The sequence below is a fragment of the Ostreococcus lucimarinus genome, chromosome 6 (genome assembly GCF_000092065.1).
Source record: "Ostreococcus lucimarinus CCE9901 chromosome 6, complete sequence".
In the NCBI taxonomy this organism is placed as follows: domain Eukaryota; kingdom Viridiplantae; phylum Chlorophyta; class Mamiellophyceae; order Mamiellales; family Bathycoccaceae; genus Ostreococcus; species Ostreococcus sp. 'lucimarinus'.
In genome coordinates, this window is record NC_009360.1 from 677958 (window position 1) to 699388 (window position 21431).

The 21431-nt window shown below is 61.5% G+C and overlaps 11 protein-coding genes across 11 annotated transcripts; 6 read left to right on the forward strand and 5 right to left on the reverse strand.

Moving 5' to 3' along the window:
* Positions 1–549: 549 nt before the first annotated feature.
* OSTLU_41452 (predicted protein) lies at positions 550–2022 on the forward strand (the record flags this gene model as incomplete). Its single annotated transcript, XM_001418265.1, has 1 exon — positions 550–2022. The coding sequence occupies one exon, from the start codon at positions 550–552 to the stop codon at positions 2020–2022; it is 1473 nt and encodes a 490-aa protein (XP_001418302.1).
* An 89-nt stretch (positions 2023–2111) lies between these two features.
* Positions 2112–2819, forward strand: OSTLU_87610 (predicted protein; the record flags this gene model as incomplete). The annotated part of the gene is made up of 1 exon (XM_001418266.1): positions 2112–2819. The coding sequence occupies one exon, from the start codon at positions 2112–2114 to the stop codon at positions 2817–2819; it is 708 nt and encodes a 235-aa protein (XP_001418303.1).
* A 1131-nt stretch (positions 2820–3950) lies between these two features.
* OSTLU_40877 (predicted protein) lies at positions 3951–5588 on the reverse strand (the record flags this gene model as incomplete). Its single annotated transcript, XM_001418509.1, has 1 exon — positions 3951–5588. A coding segment is annotated over one exon (1638 nt), but the record flags the coding sequence as incomplete, so codon positions are not given.
* Positions 5589–5880: 292 nt separating this feature from the next.
* Positions 5881–7072, reverse strand: OSTLU_41064 (predicted protein; the record flags this gene model as incomplete). Its single annotated transcript, XM_001418510.1, has 2 exons — positions 5881–6747; positions 6941–7072. 2 exons carry the CDS (start codon positions 7070–7072, stop codon positions 5881–5883), a joined length of 999 nt encoding a protein of 332 aa, XP_001418547.1.
* Positions 7073–7277: 205 nt separating this feature from the next.
* Positions 7278–10055, forward strand: OSTLU_526 (predicted protein; the record flags this gene model as incomplete). The annotated part of the gene is made up of 2 exons (XM_001418267.1): positions 7278–8759; positions 9132–10055. Coding segments are annotated over 2 exons (2406 nt in total), but the record flags the coding sequence as incomplete, so codon positions are not given.
* A 470-nt stretch (positions 10056–10525) lies between these two features.
* On the reverse strand, positions 10526–10837 carry OSTLU_32330 (predicted protein; the record flags this gene model as incomplete). The annotated part of the gene is made up of 1 exon (XM_001418511.1): positions 10526–10837. The coding sequence occupies one exon, from the start codon at positions 10835–10837 to the stop codon at positions 10526–10528; it is 312 nt and encodes a 103-aa protein (XP_001418548.1).
* A 304-nt stretch (positions 10838–11141) lies between these two features.
* On the forward strand, positions 11142–13022 carry OSTLU_32331 (predicted protein; the record flags this gene model as incomplete). Its single annotated transcript, XM_001418268.1, has 1 exon — positions 11142–13022. One exon carries the CDS (start codon positions 11142–11144, stop codon positions 13020–13022), a length of 1881 nt encoding a protein of 626 aa, XP_001418305.1.
* A 1633-nt stretch (positions 13023–14655) lies between these two features.
* Positions 14656–15681, forward strand: OSTLU_32332 (predicted protein; the record flags this gene model as incomplete). The annotated part of the gene is made up of 1 exon (XM_001418269.1): positions 14656–15681. One exon carries the CDS (start codon positions 14656–14658, stop codon positions 15679–15681), a length of 1026 nt encoding a protein of 341 aa, XP_001418306.1.
* A 233-nt stretch (positions 15682–15914) lies between these two features.
* On the forward strand, positions 15915–17708 carry OSTLU_49728 (predicted protein; the record flags this gene model as incomplete). The annotated part of the gene is made up of 1 exon (XM_001418270.1): positions 15915–17708. One exon carries the CDS (start codon positions 15915–15917, stop codon positions 17481–17483), a length of 1569 nt encoding a protein of 522 aa, XP_001418307.1. The 3' UTR covers positions 17484–17708.
* Positions 17709–17949: 241 nt separating this feature from the next.
* OSTLU_32335 (predicted protein) lies at positions 17950–18654 on the reverse strand (the record flags this gene model as incomplete). Its single annotated transcript, XM_001418512.1, has 1 exon — positions 17950–18654. The coding sequence occupies one exon, from the start codon at positions 18652–18654 to the stop codon at positions 17950–17952; it is 705 nt and encodes a 234-aa protein (XP_001418549.1).
* Positions 18655–18890: 236 nt separating this feature from the next.
* Positions 18891–21377, reverse strand: OSTLU_432 (predicted protein; the record flags this gene model as incomplete). Its single annotated transcript, XM_001418513.1, has 1 exon — positions 18891–21377. A coding segment is annotated over one exon (2487 nt), but the record flags the coding sequence as incomplete, so codon positions are not given.
* Positions 21378–21431: the final 54 nt, after the last annotated feature.

The window sequence follows — 21431 nt, forward strand, 5'->3', positions numbered from 1 at the left end:
ACCATCTCGAGCGAACGAGCTCTTCCCTCTTGTTGTTGTAACATTGACTTCGCGAAGTCGCCGAGCGCCGCAGCCGTCGCGTCGCGACCGCGACGCCTCGCGTCGCCGCGCCACACCACCTCGCACCGCGCGCGCGCGCCATCGCGGATGACCGCGAAGGCACTCACGCGCGCGCTCGACGGCGACAGCGATTCGGACGACGCGAGTGCCGCGCGCGCGACGGCGTCGAACGATGAGGCGCTTTTGAGCTCGCTGCAACAAATCGCGACGAAACTGCGCGTGTCGCGCACGCAGTTCGCCGAGTACTGTCGCGCGCGCGCGGAAGAGCTGGATGACATCTCGTCCGACGGCGTCACGGCTGCCGTGGAGGCGTGCGAGCGGTTAAAGACGGGAAAAGACGGCGCGTTTGAGGACGTGGCGAAAGGGCTGGCGCGAACCGCGCGAGCGCTCGAGCAAGCGAAGGTCGACGCCGCGGCGACGGCGAACGCGATAGAGTCGGAGTTGGAGGGGGAGAAGAAGAGTGTGGTAACGGTGACGCGGGACGAGGACATGGATGACGCGACGGTGGAGGACGCGGGCGAGACGACGGCGACGGCGACGGCGACGGGAGCGCCGAAGACGTCGGATTTCACGGAACGCGCCAAGTACATCCCGATGCGATTGACGCCCGAGGAGAGGAAGGCGTTGCGATTGTTAGAAGCAGCGTTGCACGTGAGCGAGTACACAGACGTGGTTGATGTGTTTTCTTATAAATCGAAAACGCAGCGCATCACGAGACAGCTGAAGGAGATTTGCGCGATCATGTGCGGCCTAGTTGTCGCCACGGACTATCGTGCGGGACAAAAGCTCATCATAGACAAGGAATTCAAGGATAACGAAGAGTTCTTTCAGTACGTGTTCGAGATCGGACGGCGACACAAGGTTATGAATCCAGAGAAGATGCGAACCGAATACGGGAAGCTCGTATTCTTGTTACAAGATTCTCAGAGTCCAGACGTTCAAGAGTTGCTCGATTTCAAGCTCGTCAAACCTTTGAAGACGGTTTACACGTTTTTGAAGGAGCGCGGGGGTGAAAGTTTGCTTGCCGATAGCCTCATGGAAACGGCAACGTCGGAGATCATGCACGAAGGTTTGCCGCGTCACGAGGTGCAAAAGATGATCAAGAAGAAAGAACGCGCGAGAGAAGTCATCGCGAGCAAGTACTCCTCGGTCTCGCTGAGCAAGGAAGACGTCCTACAGTGTTTGTACTCCGTCAGTGATAACAACGCGTATTTGCGATTCAATCGCGATCCCGTTGATCGAATGCTTGAGATGTTGACGACGCACTTTGATCCGTCAACTCCGGAAAAAGGATACGGTTTGGGCATCACGATGGGCATGGGCGGCGCGCGTTTAAGTCACAATCACCAGCGTCAATACACGTATTGCGCGCAGTCGATGACGCTTTGGCGCGAAGTTTTAAACGACATGTTTAGACTTTGGTACCTCGCAGAGAGCGATTTACTATGCGAAGGTAATCGTTATTCGCTCTCCAATACCGGCCAAGGCTTGAACCGAGTTCAACACTGCCCGCGAGTCGGCAAGGCGATGTATGGCGTCTTGGCGACGTGCCAGCAAAAGTGTGGCGGATGGGTCGGGAGCTCGGTCGTGCACCTCGGGGACCACAACGTGCCTAACGCCTTGGTCTTCATCGACAAGTACAGTCAAGTCTCGCGGATTCTCAACCCGATCGTCCTCGTCATCCAAGAGCTTCCGAACCTAGCCAAAGACCCGGGTCTCAAGGCATACATCGATACTCAATTCGGTAGCGTCGAGGCGTGTCAAAAAACCATTCTCGCCGATTTCTTCAGGCACGGTTTCGACGGCAGTGGCAGCGATAACTTCTTCGACGCCGGCTCGTGCATCGACGGCCGTCTCACGTCGGCGTGGAACTGGTGCTCGAAAATAGAAAAGAAGTCATACTACCCGGTTTTCAAGCTCGCCGGTTTCTCCGGTTTCGACGGCGGCGACTTTAGATCATGATTAGACAAATCGAGCACCACAAAAACGCTTTTTTAACGAAACGAAGACGCTGCATCGAGTTAGTTACGGCCCTCACACCGCCTCGCGCGATGTTCGCCGCGCGCGCGGCCGCGCCGCGCGCCCCGCGCGCGACGCACGCATCGCGCGCGTCGTTCGCGCGCGCGTCGCTCGAGAAAACGCCCGATTTCACCGCACAAAAGCGCAAGCGCGTCAGCTTCATGCCTCGACTTCTCGACAACAACCGCGCGAAGCATCTCACGTCAGACATCCAGACGTGGCAGCGGAACGTGCAGCGCGATATCAGCGCCGTGGAGACGGTGCGGTTCGGCGACGATTGCTTCGTCGGGGAAGGCACGGAAATATTCGCCGAACCCGGGCGGGACGTGGCGCTCGGGGACGGCGCGCGGGTGGCGGCGCGCTGCTTCATTCACGGACCGTGCGCGATCGGGGCGCGCGCGTCGTTGAACGCGAACGCGCATATCGAGGGAGGAGCCGTCGGGGTGACGATCGGGGACGACACGCGGATCGGGCCGAGGTTTTCGGCGTTCGCGTTTAATCACGTCTTCGACGACCCTGAGACGAATATTCGCGAGCAGGGCGTGACGAGTCAGGGGATAACGATAGGAAAAGATGTTTGGATAGGTGCGAGCGTGTGCGTGACTGATGGAGTGCACATTGGAGATCATTCGGTCGTGGGCATGGGTTCCGTGGTGACTCGAGACGTGGAACCCTACGCCGTCGTCGCCGGAAATCCGGCTCGAGTGATTCGGTATAGAAAGCGCCCACCGCCCAAGTAGACGGCGGGAGTCGAGTCGATTGTCACACAAGTAGCGGTGAAGTGTATTAAAAGTAAACTAGCGCCTTCCTCGTCCTCTTCCACGCCCTCCGCCGCCGCTGCGTCCTCCGCTACGTCCTCCGCTACGTCCTCCTCCGCGACCACCGCCGCGTCCTCCTCCGCGACCTCCGCCGCGTCCTCCTCCGCGTCCGCCACCGCGATCACCACCGCCGCGACCGGCGCCGCCGCGACCGCCTTTCTTTTTAGTTTCTTTCCGTTCTTTTCTGATTTGTTCCGCAGATTTGAGTTCGTTGTACGCGGGCGCCGCGGCGTCGACGCCAAAGACGCTCTTCGATTCCTTTGCCTCGGATCCCTTCGTGTGCCAACCCTTCTTGAAGCGCGTAGAATCCACAAAAGAGCGCTTGTTCACCGTCGCTTCGTCTTCCATTGAACCAGTCGCGGTTATGGATTTGTGTGTCCGCGCTGCCCACTTCTTGTACGTCGCGCCAGCTTCCGCCGCGTTGACGCGCTGTCCGGCTTCGTTTTTCAGACGCTTTCCGCCGCGCTTGAGATCGATTTCGTCTCTGTTGATGTGGATGTAACGCTTCTTTCGGGCGTCCCAGTGGAAAAGCTTCTTTTGACGAGATATTCCCTCGCCGTCTTCTTCGACTAAATCTAGTGTGGCGTCGTTCAGCGCGCCTTCTAAGCCTCGATCGCCGCCTTCGCGCGTAGTGAGCCCAAGTTCGGTGTGATTTACGGCGCGCGGCGCAGAGTCCAGGAAAAACTCTTGGTCGCGGAATTTCCCGGTGTTGAAAGCATCGTCACCTGCTGTGGCGAGGGTCTCGTAATCCGCGCCGCCATCATCGTCGGATTCCTCTTGCGCGTCTACGTCAAGAATGGGATCATCTTCCCCTAGCGGGCGCAACGCGCGAGCCGAACCATCCTTGCCTTCGCGTTTCGCGCGAATAAACTTTTCATCCTTCAAGCGCTTCTGACGCATCGCGCTGCTCGTCTCGGTGATTTTGATCGTTGATGTCTTCGACGCGCTCGCGACTTCGGCTTCAAGAACAGTGGCTTGAGGGCGATATGCTTTTATGCTCGCCGTGATTTCGGCGAGCTTTTGCGTGTGCTCGTCTACGCCACCGCTTGCGCACAACAGTGGATGCGGTCCCGCAAGCACGAGAGGCTGCGCGCGACTCATCGATTCGCTTGATGCAGTCCCACGCGTCTTTTGGTACAGTCTATAAGCGTTATTCGCCGTGCGTTCCAAACCTTCAAATTCATCCTTCGCCTTCATCACCTCCCGCAGGCGATCGGTGAGCATGTCAAGCGCGCCGATGGGGCAGGTACCTATTATTGACGTAGCAGATTCTTCCGCTTTGCGCGCGATTTCAAGCGCCTCCTCAGTCGAACTCGGCGGTGCTTTCGACGCAGCCGCTATTTTGCGACCGAGAAACAAGTGCAAGTCAACTAAAAAACCGAGCTCTTCCTTGACGAGGAAGCTGTGCGCGTTACCGGTTCGACCGGCGCGCGCGACGCGACCAACTCTGTGGACGAATAACTTGCCCTTTGCGGGGAAGTCGTAATTAATGACGTTGTCGAGCAAAGGAATGTCTATACCGCGCGCAGCGACGTCAGTGACCACGAGAACATCAGCCTTCTTCGCGCGAAACCTGCCCAGCGCCATTTTACGCGCCATCATGTCCATCGACCCATAAATGCTCGAAACTTTAACGCCTTCGAATTCGAGTACGTTCTGCAACCACTCAACGTGGTGTCTTGTCGACGCAAAAACCACAGTCTGTTGCCGTTTCGGGATGACTTCGCGAAGCATGTACAACAAAGCAGCGACCTTTTCGTCGCTTCGCATCAACACAAAGGACATGCGCAAATCAGATGAAATTTTCATCTCAGCGTCGAGGCGCACGACTTCGGGCTCGCGCAGTCCCACGCGCACAAACTCTGCTAACGCGCTCGGTAGCGTCGCCGAGAACAAAAGTGTCTGCCTGACATCCGCCACAGAGTTCATGATTTGTTTCAACTGGTCTGCGAAACCCATCTCTAAAAGTCGGTCTGCTTCATCGAGGACGACGTGACACACCGTTCGAAGAGTGAACGCCTTAACTTCATCGATATGATGCAACAGACGACCGGGCGTTGCGACGATGACATCTGGGTTGTTGCTCAAATCTGCGAATTGGGCCTCCATGGAATCTCCCCCGACGAGCGCCGCGACGCGCAAATCCGTAAACTTGGCCAACTCTTTCGCAAACTTGAACGTCTGCAACGCCAGCTCGCGCGTGGGTGCCAATATCACGCACCGCGCGCCAGCTTTCAAGCTATGCGTCCTGAGTTTACTCAACACTGGTATCAAAAACGCCGCCGTTTTCCCGCTCCCCGTGCGCGCCATGGCGACGACGTCCCGTCCCTCCAACGCCGGCGGTATTGCCTTTCGCTGAATCGGCGTCGGCACGCGATAACCCTTGCGCTTGACGGCTCGAAACACATCTGGTAGTATGTCCATCGATTCAAATCCCCCGGAAGACTTCTTCTTCTTCGCCTCAGCGGCTTTCCGACGTCCCGTCAGCGCCTCCACGCGCTCGAATCCAAAGTCCACGTGCCCATCCGCGGCGATGCCCTCCTCCGCCTTCGCGTCCGCGTCCGACGCGCCACGCGGTGCCTTGGCTTTCGGTTTCTTGCCCTTGCTCGTCGTCTCGGCGCCTCGCGCGTCGTCGCGCGGCGGTTTTGAACGCGCCGGCGGCGCGCCGGTGGCGGCTGCGCGCGCGCCCATCGCGCGCGAACGCCGCGCCGTGAGCGACGACGAGCGCGATTGCGCGTCTGCGCGCCCTAAAACGCGCGCGGGCTCGCGCGAGAAGGACGCGCGACGGCGCGGTCGCGGACGAGCGAGGTTGGTTGTGGCGCGAGAACTAACGCGAGGTTGGTTGCCGAGTTTCGCGACGGCGAACGCGAGCGGTGACGGCGCGTTTCTTTGAATTGACGCTCACTCACAACGACTACTAAGATAAAATATGCGGTGTCGGCGCGACTAGTACACGAAATCAATCATCTACGATTCTCGGCGCTCACTTTGCGGCGTCGGCCTTTCCCGAATCCTTCGGTTTTTCGTTCTCCTTGTCCGTATCCTTCTCCGCGTCACTCGCTCCCGGGGCATCCAGGGCGCGCTCGCGTTCCTTGTTCGTCGCCTTGTTGTTGATCAAGTCGTGCAGAGCGATGACTGAACGAATCAACGAGCTGAGGTACACGACGAGCATGGCGTCGTTCGTGGAGACGTTGAATCCCTTGACGTAATCCTCCAAGTTCAGGTTCGGCAACAGGTTAAACGCGTCTTGCAGATGACCCATGATCTCGTGATTCATCGGCAACGAGCCGTCGACAACCTTATCCATGTAACTCTTGATTTCTTCTAATCGCGCCTTCAAACCGCGCAAAGACTGCACTTTTTCGCTCACCTTGGTGCTCAGCGTCGACACCGTGTTATCCTTCACATCGCGCAGCAAGTGCTCGACCCCGATCTCTTCCGCCTCGAACGCCTCAATCGAGTTCGGCACGTGCACGAACGTCTTCTGTTGCTTTTCCGTTCCATCCTCCTTGACTTCGATTTGCGCCGCGAACGCGCTCGTCGGAATGTTCGCGTTCTCCGCCCGCACGTCCACGATCACGAGCACCGGCTCGGGCGTGTACGCGTAAAACAACTCGTGTATGTCGATATCACTCTCCCGCAGTTTCGGTCCGGTGCTGTACCACCCCACAATCTTCTCCTTCGCGCTAATCTTCTTCGACATTCGATACATGTTTTCCAAGTAACTGTGATCGAGAAACCAAATCCCGTTATCCCCGTCGTCCTCCTCGAACGGCACCGCGAACGAGCTCGTGACGTCCAACCGTCCCTTGCGCTGTTCCCCGAGCAGCACGCCGACGACGCGCTTGTTCTCCTCGTCGCCCTGCGCGTCGAACCGTCGGAGTCAGTCAAAACTCGCGCGAAGGAAGCGATCCGCGATCGCGCGCGTCTCGCGCGTCCCGCGTCGTCCCGCGTCGTCCCGCGTCGCGCGCGCGCGATCCCGCGTCCCGCGTCGTCGTCGTCGTCGTCGTCGTCGTCGTCGCGCGTCGTCGTCGTCGTCGCACCTCGTCGCATCGTCGAAAGTGATCGACGACGCTGAGCAGCACGAGCGGGTGCACGACGACCTCGCTCGCGCTCGCGGGCGCCGCCCGCGGCGCGACGGCGGTCGCGCCGTCGCTCGGCGCCGGCGTCGACATCGGCGTCGTCGAGTCGCGCCCGCGCGCGCGACGCGCGGCGACGCGCCGACGACCGCGGCGGTCGATCGACAAACGCATACATACATGCAGGTTTTAGACACTAAAACATGTATATTCGATCGTACTTAATGCGGTCGAAACGCCATCGACGGCGCACCGCCGCGCGCGCGCCGCCGCACTTCGCGCCGCGCGTCGCGCGCGCGCCATGGGCGTCCCGAGCTTCTACCGCTGGATCGCGCAGAAGTACCCGAAGATCGTCGCCGACGTCGTCGAGGACGAGCCCGTCGACGCGCTCGGACGCCGGGTGGAGCTGAACAGCGCCGAGGCGAACCCGAACGGCATCGAGTTCGACAACCTGTACCTGGACATGAATGGCATCATACACCCGTGCTTTCACCCGGAGGACCGACCGGCGCCGACGACGGAGGAGGAGGTGTTTGAGTGCATATTCGATTACATCGATCGGTTGTTCTTGATGATACGACCGAGGAAGGTGCTGTACATGGCGATCGACGGGGTGGCGCCGCGAGCGAAGATGAATCAACAGCGAAGTCGACGGTTTCGAAGCGCGCAGGAGGCGAGAGAGAAAGCGGAGGAGGAAGAAAAGTTGAGGGAGAAGTTGATCAGGGAGGGGGTGAAGGTGCAGCCGAAACAAGAGTCGGGGGTGTTTGATTCGAACGTAATCACGCCGGGGACGCCGTTCATGGGACGGCTGAGCGAGGCGTTAAAGTACTACGTGCACGATAAGTTGAACAACGATCCGGGATGGCGGGGAATTGAGGTTATCTTTAGCGATGCGAGCGTACCGGGGGAGGGAGAGCACAAGGCGATGCACTACATACGGCAACAAAGGGGGCTGCCGGGGGCGAATCCGAACACGCGGCACGTCGTCTACGGTTTGGACGCGGATTTGATCATGTTGGCGCTCGCGACGCACGAGCCCCACTTTTGGATCTTGCGCGAGATTGTGTTTCAGAAGAAGGATAACGAGGCGCCGCAGACGCTGGGGCTCGGGACGGAGGAGACGAAGAAAAAGGTGGCCATCGCGCGTAAGCCGTACCAGTTGCTCAGCGTGAGCGTCTTGCGCGAATACTTGGCGTTGGACATGCGCCCTGTCGCACCGACGCCGTTCAAGCTCGACCCAGAGCGGATGTTTGACGACTTTATCTTCATGTGTTTCTTCGTCGGAAACGATTTCTTACCGCATTCGCCGACGTTGGAAATCCGTGAGGGCGCCATCGACTTGTTGATGACGCTCTACCGAAACTGTCTTCCGACGCTCGGTGGATACCTGTGCGCGGACGGCCGTCCCAATCTCTCCATCGTCGAAAAGTTTGTGCGGCTCGTGAGTGAGCACGAGGACGCCATCTTTCAGAAGCGTGCCAAGAAGGAGGCGCGAATGCGGAGTTCAAGACAACGCGATAAACAAAAGGCGAAGGATTACTACGAGCGCCAGCGCAAAGGGAGCGGTACCAACGTGCCGCAACACCGCGTGCTCGGTGGATCGAGAAACGCGAGTGATCGCGCGCCCGCAGCGCCGACAGAACAGCTCGTCGCGCTCGGTCGCGGAAAACCGACGCCACCTCCGAGCGCGCCGAAGACGGCGGCGGAGAACAAGAGCGCCGCGGATGCGCTGCGCGAACGATTAAAGACGCGAGGTAAGCGCGCCGCCGAAGCGACGGCTGACGTCGCGCCGGAAGCCGATACCGACGCCAAGAAGGCTAAAGTATCGGACGCGGATAAGGCTGAAAAGGACGAAAAAGCAAAGGAGTTTTGGAATCAGCTCGCGGAGAAGGCTGAATCTGAATCAGCCACGACGGTTGAAACCATCGACACCGTCGAAAGCGATGAAGTGCCGTCGCACCCTTTTGTACAATCGACGGCACCCGACGCGCAGCCCGGCGATTGGATGTGTCCCACAGGGTGCGGAAGCATGTACGCATCTAAAGGTTCGTGCTTCAGGTGCGGATGCCCACGTCCGAGCGAGGTGCGAGAGTTCAAAGCGGGCGAGGTGATGGACAGTAAATCCTTCTTGAAGCAACTTGAAGGCATCGTCAAGGCCATGGGTGAGCGCGAGGAAGAAACGGACAACATTCGGCTCGGAGAAAGTGGCTGGAAAGATCGCTATTACGAAGCAAAGATGCAGGCAACGCCACAAACGCGAGATGAGATCATTCGGGGCATGGTCATTGAGTACGTGCGCGGCTTAATTTGGGTGTGTCGATATTACTTCGAAGGGTGTTGCTCTTGGAGTTGGTTCTACCCATACCATTACGCCCCGTTCGCGAGTGATTTATATGACTTGAGTACGATCTCTACCGATTTTGATCTCGGCAAACCGTTCAAGCCGTTTTCGCAGCTCATGGGCGTGTTGCCGGCGGCGTCTTCGCACGCGTTGCCCGCAGCGTTCGCGCCGTTGATGTCGGACAAAGACTCTCCTATCATCGACTTTTATCCCGAAGACTTCGCGCTCGATATGAACGGGAAGCGTTTTACGTGGCAGGCCGTGGCACTGCTCCCTTGGATCGACGCCAACCGTCTGCTAGAACAAACGGAGATGCTCGAATACACGCTCACCGCCGAGGAAAAGCGCCGAAACTCCATCAACGAGGAGGAAATATACGTCAATGCCGCGCATCCGCTCGCAAAACAGTTTCTCGAGCTCGAAGAGCGGGAAGACGAAGACGTGGAAAAAACGCTCAAGATGGATCCGAAGCTTAGTAAAGGCATGAACGCCACGCTCGTGTCGGTGAAACGCGACGCGCAGCCCACGATGATACCGTCGCCGATGTCGAGTCGCCAAGACATCTCGAACAACAAAGTAGTCGTGGCGTCGATGCGTTTGCCGACCGATAGATTTGTGCCGCCGGTGCTGATGCCCGGTGCGGTGTTACCGACGCCTATGGTGACGGAGGCTGACTTGCCGCCGCCGCCGCAGTTGTTTCATCAGACGGACAACTACGGGCGCAACAACAACAACAACGCGCCTCGAATCGATTACGGACGCGGGATGGCGGGCCATCCCTTGGCCGGCGGCCGAGGTGGTTTTCAAGGATCAAATCAAGACGCACACGCGTTGATGCACCAAAGTCTCGGTCGAGGCGTGCCGCTCGGGATGAATTATCAGCAGAGACTCCCGACTCGTACGCCGCCGCCGCCGCCGCCGGGGGGTCCTGCGCTACCGCAAGGGTATCCGCAAGCGTACGGCGCCGGTCGAGGCGTACCACTCGGTGGGTTTCAGCCCGGCGCGCCGCATCCCGGACCTCCCGGACGCGGTCCGCCCGCCTCGTACGCCCCCGGCGGAAACCGCTTCGCCCCCTTCAATAACTTACCGCCGCGTTCGCGCGACCCGGCGCCGCCGCGACCGCAAACCAAAAAACGCTAGCGCATTAGTCATTCTGTACACCTAATTAGTAGTTTTGTTGTTACACGAGCTAGACGCTATAGATCAAATCACTCGCGATTCGGCAGCGACGACTGATTTTGCCACGACTCCATCCGACTCGCCGTGACGAGATTCGTCAACAATTTTATCCTATCCGCCCTATTCGCCGCGTGCGCCTCCGTCAGCGCCGCCACTCTCGCCGCCATCTTCCCTCTCGCTCGTTCATACGCCCTCCTCAGATCGTCGTCGCCGTCCTCTCCCTCTCCCTCGCCTTCCTCGTTCGCGTCGCCGTCGCTCACCAGCGCGCGCGCCAACGCCTCCACCGCCGCGCTCGTCTCGTCCGTCGCCAGCGACTCCAACAGATCCCTGTCGCACGTCATCGCCACCGGCGTCGCCAGCGCGTCGATCAGGCGAAAGTCTTCCTCGCACTGCGCCTCGCTCGTCGCCAGCGCGTCCTCGAGCGCGCGCGCGCACGCCGCGAGCGTCGCGTCGTCCGGTCGGTCGAGCGGTCGAATCGTCGTCGCGCGCGGCGGCGACGACGCGCGCTCGCGCGGCGGCGACGCCGGCGCGTGCGCGCGACCGTCCATCGCGCCGGCGCGTCGGCGCGCGCGTCGGTGCGGCGCGACGCGCGTCGTCCGTCGAATTCGGCAATTCGGCATTCGGCGCGCGCGTCACACGGCGGCGATGAAGTACGTGAGCACGCGCGGCGGCGCGCCGCCGACGACGTTCGTCGACGCCCTGCTCACGGGCTCGCCGCTGGACGGCGGCGCGTACGTCCCGGAGCGCGTCCCGACGATCGATTTCAAAAAGATTTTAAATTCGAGCTACGAGACGCTGTGCGTGGAAATCCTGTCGGTGTTTTGCGCGAATGGCGAGGAGTTCACGAAGGAAACGCTGCGAGAGATCGCGCACGAGGCGTGTAAGACGTTCGCGGACGACGCGATCGCGCCGGTGAAGACGCTCGGGCGAAGAGGCGCGAGAGGATGGGTGCACGCGTGCGAATTGCATCGCGGACCGACGCTGAGCGCGGAGGACGCGAGCATGCAGATGGCGGTGCGGATGATGGATCGGGCGTTGAAACTACGTGGGAAGCGAGGAAATGTGATGTGCTCGACGACGGGGGAAGAGGGGGGGGCGTTCGCGCGCGTGGCGGCGGAGATGAAGAATATGGACGCGTGGATCGTGTACCCGGGCGACGACGGCGACGTGACCGAGCCTCAGGAACGAGAGATGACGTGTCACGTGGAGGATCACGTGCATCCGGTTAAGGTGAGCGAATGCCCGGATGGAATGAGCGATGTGGACGCGGTCGTGATCGATGTGCTGAACGATGAGGCGTTTCGGTTGGCGAACGGGATGGTGAGCGCGAATAGCGCCAACGTGGCGCGCGTGTTGTGCTTTGTGCCGTTATTTTTTCACGCCTACGGACAAGTGCGCGCGAAGCGCGAAGAGTGGGGGAGACCCGTGGTGTTCAGTATACCGAGCTCCACGTTCGCGCTGGAGTACGCCGGTCACCTGGCGCGTTTGATGGGGTTGCCGATCACCGTCGTCGCCGCGTGCAACGCCAACGGCGCGGCGCACCGCGCCATCTCGCTCGGTGAATTGTACAAGACTGATATGGTGCACACGTCGTCGAGCGCGTTGGATGTCGTCGTGGCTGAAAACATGTGGCGGTCGCTGTACTACGCCACTGGATCAAATCCGCTGATTTTGAGCGAGCTGCAAGACGATTTCGACGAAGACGGCGAAGTTGAATTGCCACCGAAGATGACGAGTGAGTTAAACGCCGTGTTCAAGAGCGCGGTCGTGAGCGACGAACTCATGTATAGCACGATACAGCGCGAGGAGCGCATGGGGTACTTACCCTGTCCTCAAACTGCGATCGCGATCGCGGCGCTGGAGTTGGTCGAGGACATCGCCGAGGACGTTCCGTGTGTGGCGCTCGCGGTGTCGCATCCGAGCAAGTTTCCGACCGTTATCCGTCGCGCGGTGCCGCAACTGAGCAACGGAGCTTCACATCCTACTGTGGATGGTATGAAGGGCTTGTTCCACCGCCGTCGCACGTGCTCGCTCGAAGAGCTCGAACGCTCGTTGCGCAGAGACATCTCAGCGGTGACTTCGCTGCGCTCGCCCGCTCCGGTTAAGATCGAGCGCGTCTTACTCGCGCGCGACGAGTACGAGAAGATTTACATGACCACCGTGATCAAGCGCAAACGATGGCGAGGTTTCGACAGTCCACTGTTCACCATCGCCTGCGCCGTCGCGGTCGCCGCGTGGGCCGCCGTCACCACGCCGGAGACGAACCGGCAAACCGGGTCCGCGCGCGCCGCCGCGCGCGCCGCCGCCAAAGCGCGACGCGCCGCCGCCAAAGCGAGCGGCGAAAAAGCGCGAGCATTAGCCAGGACTCAGCGCCAAGCCGCGCGCGACGCCGCCAAGCTCGCCAAAATCCAAGCCGAGTCGGCGCGCGAATCCGCGCGTCCTCGCGTCTACGCGCGCGACCGCCGCGCGGCGCGTCCACCCAACGAGCACTTCGCGCACCAACCCCATAGAAACATTTATGCTTAACACCACGACTCGCCGCGCGACGACTGCCGCTTCCCTTCCCTCACCGCGACACGATTTCCATCCGTCGCGTTCGAACGCCGCGTCCCGCCGCCGCAACTAACTCGCGCGCGCCGTCCCGAGCGCCGCAGTGCTCGCCGCGCGCCCGCGCCCGCGCACCGGCGGCGCGACCGACATGAGTCGATCGCGCTCGCGCTCGCGCTCGCGCTCGCGCTCGAGCGCGTCGTCGTCGTCGTCGTCGTCGCGCTCGCGCTCGCGCGACCTCGCGCGTCGCGTCGCCGCGCTGAGCGACGACGCGCTGCTCGCGCGACGCCGACGGCTGCTCGAGCGCATCGACGTCGAGCGCGAGATCGCGCGTCGCGCCGAGACGACGCTCAAGCGCGCGCGCGAGGAGGCGAGCGACGAGGAAGAGGGACAGATTCCGGGCGACGCGCGCGACGCGCCGCCGCCCGCGAAAGTCGCGCGAGGGTACGTGCCGCCGCACGCGCGCGATCGAGGCGGATCGGGCGAGAAAAACGACGGACGAGACGATTGGCGACGCGCGGACGGACGCGCGGACGCGGGGGATTGGCGAAGGCGAGAGGGAGAGAAGGCGGCGCGGCCGAAGCTGCCGGTGCCGGGCGAACGCGGGTTCGGGCACCGCTCGGTCGGCGTCGGACGCGGACGCGCGGTCGAGGGCGGCGGCGGCGGTCAGAAACCGTCGTCGCTCGGCGGCGGTCCCGGGACGGAGGCGCCGGGACGCGCGCCGGTGGAACCTCGAGGACGATTCGAGGACGCGGACGCGGCGCCGAGGCCGAAGACGATTCCCGCGCCTCGAACGGTTCCCGTCCCGGCGCCGCCGCCGGTGAAGCCGAAGAGTCCGCCGCGCGCGGTCGTCGCGCCCGCGCCGGTCCCAGCGCCGCCGCCGAAAGAACCGTCGCCGGCGCCCGCGGCCGACGACGACGAGGACGACGACGATATCGAAGCCATCCAAGCCGCCGCCAAAGCCGCCAGAGCCGTCAAAGCCGCGGCGACGAAGCCCGCCGCTCCCAAGGTGGTCGAAATCGAGGTCGAGATTCCGGATAAACCAAAAGCCGACGCCCCGCGTCGATCCTCGAGGCGTTCGACGTCGCCCGAGCGCGACGCCGATCCTCCTCGTCGATCGTCCAGACGTTCCGTCTCCGTGGAGCGCCGCTCGACGAATCCGCCGCCGAGCGCCGACGGTTTGACCCCCGTCGAAGGCGATCCCGCCAAGCTCACCGTCGTCGTTTTGAAGAAGCTCCTCACCGAGCGCGAGTTGAGCACCGCGGGCTTGAAGGCTGCCCTCGTCGAGCGCTTAAAATCCGCGTTGGCCGACGAACGCTCGTGAGCGTCGTCGTCGCATTCAATAGAACTTTATTCGTCAATGCACCATCCCGCACTTCGCGACCCCGCGCGCGCGCGACGACGCGTCCGAACGCGACGTGACCGAACGCTCGACATGACCGCCGTCGCCGACCTGCGTTTCCTCGCCGTGAGCGCCACCGCGGCTCGAATCACGCGCATCGGTGTCCCGCTCAAAACCTCCCCCGACGGCGCGCTCGCGACGCGCGACGGCGCCGACGGCGCGCGCGACGGCGACGACGGGCCCGGTGATATCCTTCGCGATTGGCAAATCATGCAAACCAGGCTCGATCGCGAGGAAGAGGCGGAGGAGATGAGCAAGCTTTGGCACGACGACCCGGCGACGTGGCTCGAGCGAAGCAAGACGCAGTGGAGCGCGAGACATCGAGCGAGCGTGTACGCGAAACAGAAGGCCATGGGCGTGGCGAATCCGAGCACGACGGGACACGCGTCGCGAGCGCAGGGAGGGACGTCGAGCTCGACGGTGAAGACGACGAGGAAGAATCGCGCGGCGGGCGAACCGTTGGTGCAACTGGGCGAACGCGGCAAGGCGGGCATCGGAAAGATATCGTGCTCGCTGGTGGATTTGATCCAGTCGGGGCTGTTGAAGAGTGGTGCGGAGAAAATGTTCATCGTGTATCAAGATAACGTGTGGAAGGGCGATCTCGGGGAGGACGGGGTGATCACGTTTCAAGGGCAGCGGTTCACGAGTCCGAGCGCGTGGGCGATTTTCGCCAAACGTTTAACGAACCCGACGAAGAAGGCTGACGACGGATGGAAGAGCGCACGGTACGGCGATCCCGATGGACCGACTTTAGATCAAGTGAAAGGGGAGTACGCGAGAATCAATCAGTTGAAGTTGGCGGGGTTGGAGGTGCAAGTGGAGGAGGCGTCGCGAACGCTCACGGCGGAAGCGTCGGCGGCAAAGGCAGCCGGTGGAGCCGCGGATTCGCCTCGCGCTACTCGTAAACGCAAAGCAGCCGGCGTCGTTACGGCATCCGCGGACGACATGTCGTGGACGGTAAAGTTTCCAGGATGCGAATTCGGCGCGCCAGAGCCGTACGCCGGGACGGTGGCGGACGAAAACATGGACTTCAAAGGCTTAGTGGGCAAGTACGTCTGCGTGTTTCGCGAATGCGCTGGCGATAAAAGCTGGTGGGCGGCGAAAGTAATCAAGGTGCGCGACCTAGACACCCACGCGGAGGCGGACTTGCTATTTTCAGACGCGAAAATTGAACGAGAGGTCGACGTGGAGTCGCTCGCGAGCGAAGGCGAACTCGTCGTGTTGGACGAATGCTGACGGCGCCACGAAGAGTTCACCAGTAAACCTTAGTAAACCAACAGTACAGTTCTAGAGATATTCACTCGTTTTCCGCTCGAGATCGGCGGTCGCGTCGAGCGGTTCGCGCGGAACCGAGCGAGCGCGCCGGCGCGCCGTGCGCTGTGAAATGGGCGACCGACCGCGCAATGGGCGACCGACCGCGCGACCGACCGTTAATCGTCGATCGCGCGCCGCACCTCGCGACGCGCGCGATGCGGCTCGCGTCGCGCGCGATCGATCGCGTTCCGAGCGCGTCGCCGCGCCGCGCGCGCGCGACGCGTCGACGCCGCGCGCCGCGCGCCGGTCTCTTCGGCTTTGGCGATGCGACGCGAAGCGAATCGGCGAAGACGAAGGCGAAGACGAAGACGACGATCCTGGGCGACGCGGCGTCGAGCGTCGACGTGAAAGATGCGTACGAGTTCGGCGCCGAGCTCGGACGCGGACAATTCGGCGAGGTGCGCGCGGTGACGGACAAGGAGAGCGGACGCGCGCTCGCGTGCAAATCCATCAGCAAGCGAGGACTCTCGAGCGAACGGTCGAAAGAGATGGTGCGGAACGAAGTAAAAATCATGCATCACTTGAATGGGAACGCGAAGGTCGTTGAACTCGTCGCGACGCACGAGGATGCGACGCACGTGCACTTGGTGATGGAAAAATTGGACGGCGACGAGTGGTTCGACGCGATGGCGGAGCAGTTTGAGACGGCGCCCTATAGCGAAGCCGAAGCCGCGGCGCAGTTTCGAAATGTGGCGCACACGGTGGAGTACTGTCATATAATGGACGTCATGCATCGCGACTTGAAGCCGGAGAATTTCGTGTTGAAGAGCGGCGCGAAGGATTCGCCCGTGTGCGCCATCGATTTCGGGCTGTCGACGTTTGCGACGCGAGACCAAGTGTTCACCGACTTCGTGGGCTCCCCGTATTACGTCGCTCCAGAAGTCATGGCTTACAAGTACTCCAACGGAGCCGATGTGTGGTCGTGTGGCGTTATTTTATACATTCTACTCTCCGGCGTGCCGCCGTTTTGGGGATCGAGCGAGAAGCAAGTGTTCGACGCCATCAAGCGATATAAGACGGGCGCCGAGCCGCTCGATTTGGTGAGCGAGCCGTGGCCGTCAGTCAGCGATGCGGCGAAAGAGCTCATACAAGGCATGCTCACGGTGGATCCGACGAAGCGCATGACGATCGAAGACGTACTCCAGCATCCCTGGCTGGCCGATCCGAGCGTCGCTCCAAAGACGGCGCTCGACAACATCGTCTACAAGCGCTTCAAAAACTTCGCCGCCATGAGCAAGTTCAAGAAGCTGGGGCTGCACGCCATGGCGCGCGCGATGCCCGCGGAAGAGATCGCTGGACTGAGCGTCATGTTCAAGGAGCTGGACAAGGATAAATCGGGAACTGTTTCCATCGATGAGTTACGAGAAGGATTAAAGCTCCAATCCTCCGACGCCGCGGCGGAGCTCGAAGAGATCTTCAAAGTAGTCGATCTCGACGGCACCGGCGAAATTCACTGGGAGGAGTTCATCGTCGCCACTCTCGCGCGGTCGAAGCGTGAATCTAAAGCCGCGATCCAGCGCGCGTTTGATTACTTCGACACCGACCACGACGGTTCCATCACCGCCGAGGAATTCCAAAGCGCGCTCGACACGATGTCCCCCGTCGAGCGTGCGAATCTCGGCGACGTCACCGAGCTCATCGCCACCGCTGACGCCAACGGCGACGGCGTCATCGACTTTGAAGAGTTCATGACCGCGATGTCCGCCGACTCTAGCGCCCGGTGACCCCTCGCGACCGTGTAATCGCATCGCCCGAGCCTCGCGTCCCGCCGTCCTCGCGCTCAGAGCGGCACGTCGTCGATCGCGCGTAACTCGAACGCTTTCAACGCGCACGTCGCGCGCGCGTCCATCCTTCGCGTCGCGGCGTCGACATCGCGCGCCGTCGTCGCGCTCGGTAGCTCGCGCTGTGTCTCGCGCAGCTCGCGGCGCAGCGCGTCGGCGGTCGCGGTCGCGCTCGGTGTGGTCGCGCCGCGTTCGCGTTGCATCGCTCGAGGCGTTCGCGCGCGCGACGCGCGCGCGTCGACGACTGGCGTCGGGACGGGACGCCGCGCGCGCGAACGGCGACGGTTTCTTCGTTTTCGTTTGGTAAAAGTAACTACAAGATGACACTAGGATTGTAGAGTAGAATCGATCAATTAAGCAGTAGTCACGCCGCGGCGAACGCGGACGCGCTCGGACGCGAGACGGCGACCTAGGCGTGCGAAAACCGGCACGAATCGCCGCGGGTGCAGTTTCCTTCGGCGAAGGCGTAGCACTTGCCAGCGGGACCGCGAGAGCCCGGACGAGACGGCGGCGCGTTCGGATCGTGCGAGAATCGACACGAGTCACCGTACGAGCAGTTACCGTTTTGGAAGGCGTAGCACACGCCGCCGCCGCCGCCGCCGCGACCGCCGCCGCCGCCGCGTCCCGCCGCGCTCCCCGGCCCGTGCGAGAATCGGCACGAATCGCCCCGATCGCACTCGCCGCGTTCAAACGCGTAGCACTTCGGCACGTCCTCTCCGAATCGTTCCTTTTTCGCCTTTTTACACGGTTCGCACCGCGTCGGTTGGTTCGTCCAGCCCTTCGTCGCGTAAAACTCTTGTTCGCCGACGGTGAACACGAACTCCCCGTTACAATCCCGGCAGTTCAGCGTCACGTCCTCGTAGTTCCCCGTCGACACCTTACCCGGCTTCAATTCATCCGCGGACTTTTTCGCGTGCACCTTGAATCCCGAGTCGCTGTCCTCGCCGTCGTCGGCGTCGTCCACCTTTTTCTTTTTTTCGGCTTTTTCCTCGCTTCCCGATTGATCGCCTCCGGACGATTCATCGCGCTCGCGCTTCTCCTTCTTCTCCTTCTTCTCCTTCTTCTCCTTCTTCTCCTTCTTTTCCTTCGGGCTCTTCGGCGTTTTGTCGCCCATGGCTCGCGCTCGTCGGCGTCGGCGCGCGCGTGTGGCGTCGCGGCGAATGGCGGCGGCGGCGGCGGCGGCGCGGGCGACCGACCGAGATTGGCGCGTATGGGCAAACAGTGATGTTACACGTGGACGCGCGACGCGCGACGCGGTGCGCGCGCGCGACGCGCGGGCGGCGCGCGCGCGACCGCGAGTCATCGCGGTCACCGCGCGTCGTTCGCGGCGCGGCGCGAGCGCAGACAGCGGACGTGGCGCATCGTCGGGCGGCCGTGCGGGCAGTTCCACGGCGCGTCGAGCGCGCCGAGGTTGCGCAAGACTCGGCGCATCGAACGCGCGTCCAGGGCGTCGCCGATCATGATGGACGAGCGACAGGCCTTCATGGCGAGCGCGGCGCGGGTTTTGGAGGGGCGGAGCACGCGCGGTGAGGCGTCCCGTCGCGACCGCGCGGCGGCGGCGTCCTCTCGCGCGAGGCCGATGGAGAGTTGGCTCTTGGAGGGAAGAGAATGTTGGCCTTGGTCGAGCATGGACACGAGCTCTTGGACGTCGGACTTGTCGAACGCGACGTTCTTGAGAAATGGAACCGCGTTCAGTCGCAGCGCGCCGCATCTCGCCGTGGGATCGATGGAGGAGTTGTTCATGTCCGCGCCGGGAACGGTCTCGGCGACGTCGCAAAACCCAAAGCCATTTTGCAAGAATACGGGCATGTTTTGCAACACCGTCTGTTCCTCGCTCGCGGTCAAGTCGAGCGGAACCGGGTGTATGAGCGGCTGCCGCGTCAGTGTCGATGTGCGTTGCAAGCGCTCAAAGTTGTAAATCTCGTCGCTCGCGTGCTGGTCGACGATGAACAAGTCGTCGCCGAGCACGGCGAGGATGAAACCAAGATTGAACTGGCCCACGATTCGCATTTTGGCGAAATCGGCTTTGTTGAACACGCGCTCAAGTTCGCTCGCCGCCGCCGCGTGCGTCGCGTGAGACGGTTCCGTTTCGCCATCCACGGCGGGAATTCGCGCGGCGGCGAACGCGATTTCCGACTTCGATTTGGACGCTTCGTCCACCGTCGTGACGACCTCGCTGCGCACGTTTCGCCTTCGCGCACGCATCGTCTCCATCGAAAACGCCAAAGCGCCGCCACTGGAGTCTTCGCGCGTTGAATCTGGTCCTCGAGGTTCTTCCACCACTGCGGCGACCACGACGTCGTCAAACGTCACTTGCTCGTGTCCCACGTTGGCGCGTTCGTCCTCGGTATCGGGTTCTTTCGTTCGCGTGTCGTCGGATTGACTGTCCCCAACCTTTGGTTTCTTTACGACGTCTTCCTCGAACGCGACAATCGCCGGAGCATCGCGCATCTCGGTCTCGCCGCCTGCGCCGTCCGCCGTGGCCATCGTCCAACCGCCACCGATTGCCACCGCCGTGGTTTCGCGCGTGAAGCCGAAATTTTGTAAACCCTTCTGCGCAGAGCTCGCGTCACGCTTCTTTCCTCTTCCACGAGTATCGTTCGCGGCAGGCTCCTTTGCCGTGAGCAAGAGTGTTTCAAATGTTTCTTCGTCCATGCACTCGGTTGGCGTCAACTCTTCGTCGTCGTGCTCATCCTCCATAACGTCGTCACCGTCATCGCCTTCAAACGATGTCGAAAGTGAGGGACGTTTCTTCGTGTTACTTAGTGGCGCCTGCGATACGGCGTACGTGTATCGACTCGGCGCGAATGCCTCCGTGAGCTTTTCCTTCATCTTGGTTAGCAATTCTTGCTCTTGGTGTAGCATCACTTTGCGCTTGTCTGGCGTCACATTCACGTCATACGAGTCCGTGGGGAGTTGAACGTCTAACACCGCCATGGGCGCTTGGTTGGGGTTAAACGAACGGTAAGTCTCGTTAAGAACCTTGGCCACACGCGGTAAATCCACCGGTCTGCCGTTGACGTAATAAAATTGCCTATCCGTGCCCGCGCGACCACATCCATTTTGCGCCTTGGAGACGTACCCAACGATGCGACACGTCAACGATGACGACCCATCACCATCGGCATCACTCAAATCAAAGTCGATTTCTTGCATCGCCGCGACCATCTTCGCGCCGAACACAGTCACGACGTTTTCCCGCACTGACGCTTCCTCGCCCCCGCGCGTGTGCAACACATTCGTCCGTCCGTACTTTCCGCTCTGATGCGTGCACAATATCCTCACTGACTTCGACATCAACGCATACGCCTGCACGACGTGCAACGCTCTCCCGTACTCGCGCTTCACGTTTCTCAAAAATTCCTTCCTCCGCACCGCGAGCGGCTCGAACAACCGACACACCGTCGCCGTCGTCCCCACTGATCTCGGCACCACACTCTCGCTCACGATCGCCCCCTTCGCGTCGTACACGATTTTCGTCCCACTCGCATCGTCTGCCGTCCGCGTGGTGACGCTAAACTCCCCCGATATCCCACATAAACTCGACAGCGCCTCGCCGCGAAATCCAAACGTTCGCAGCGTCTCCAAGTCTTCGAACGCCTTCAACTTGCTCGTCGCGTACTTGGTCGTCAGCGCCTCGAACGACGCCTTGGGCACGCCCGAGCCGTTATCGGACACTTCGACGACGTCCGCGCCGTGGTCTTTCAGTCGAATCTCCACGTTCGTCGCGCCGGCGTCCAGCGCGTTTTCGACGAGCTCCTTGACGCAGCTCGCGAGGCTGAGGACGACTTGGCCGGAGCATATACGATGCACGACGACGTCGTCGATTCGTTTGATGCCTCGCGGGGGCGCGCTCGATGGGTTTTCGTCCATCGGCGGCGCGTCGGCGGC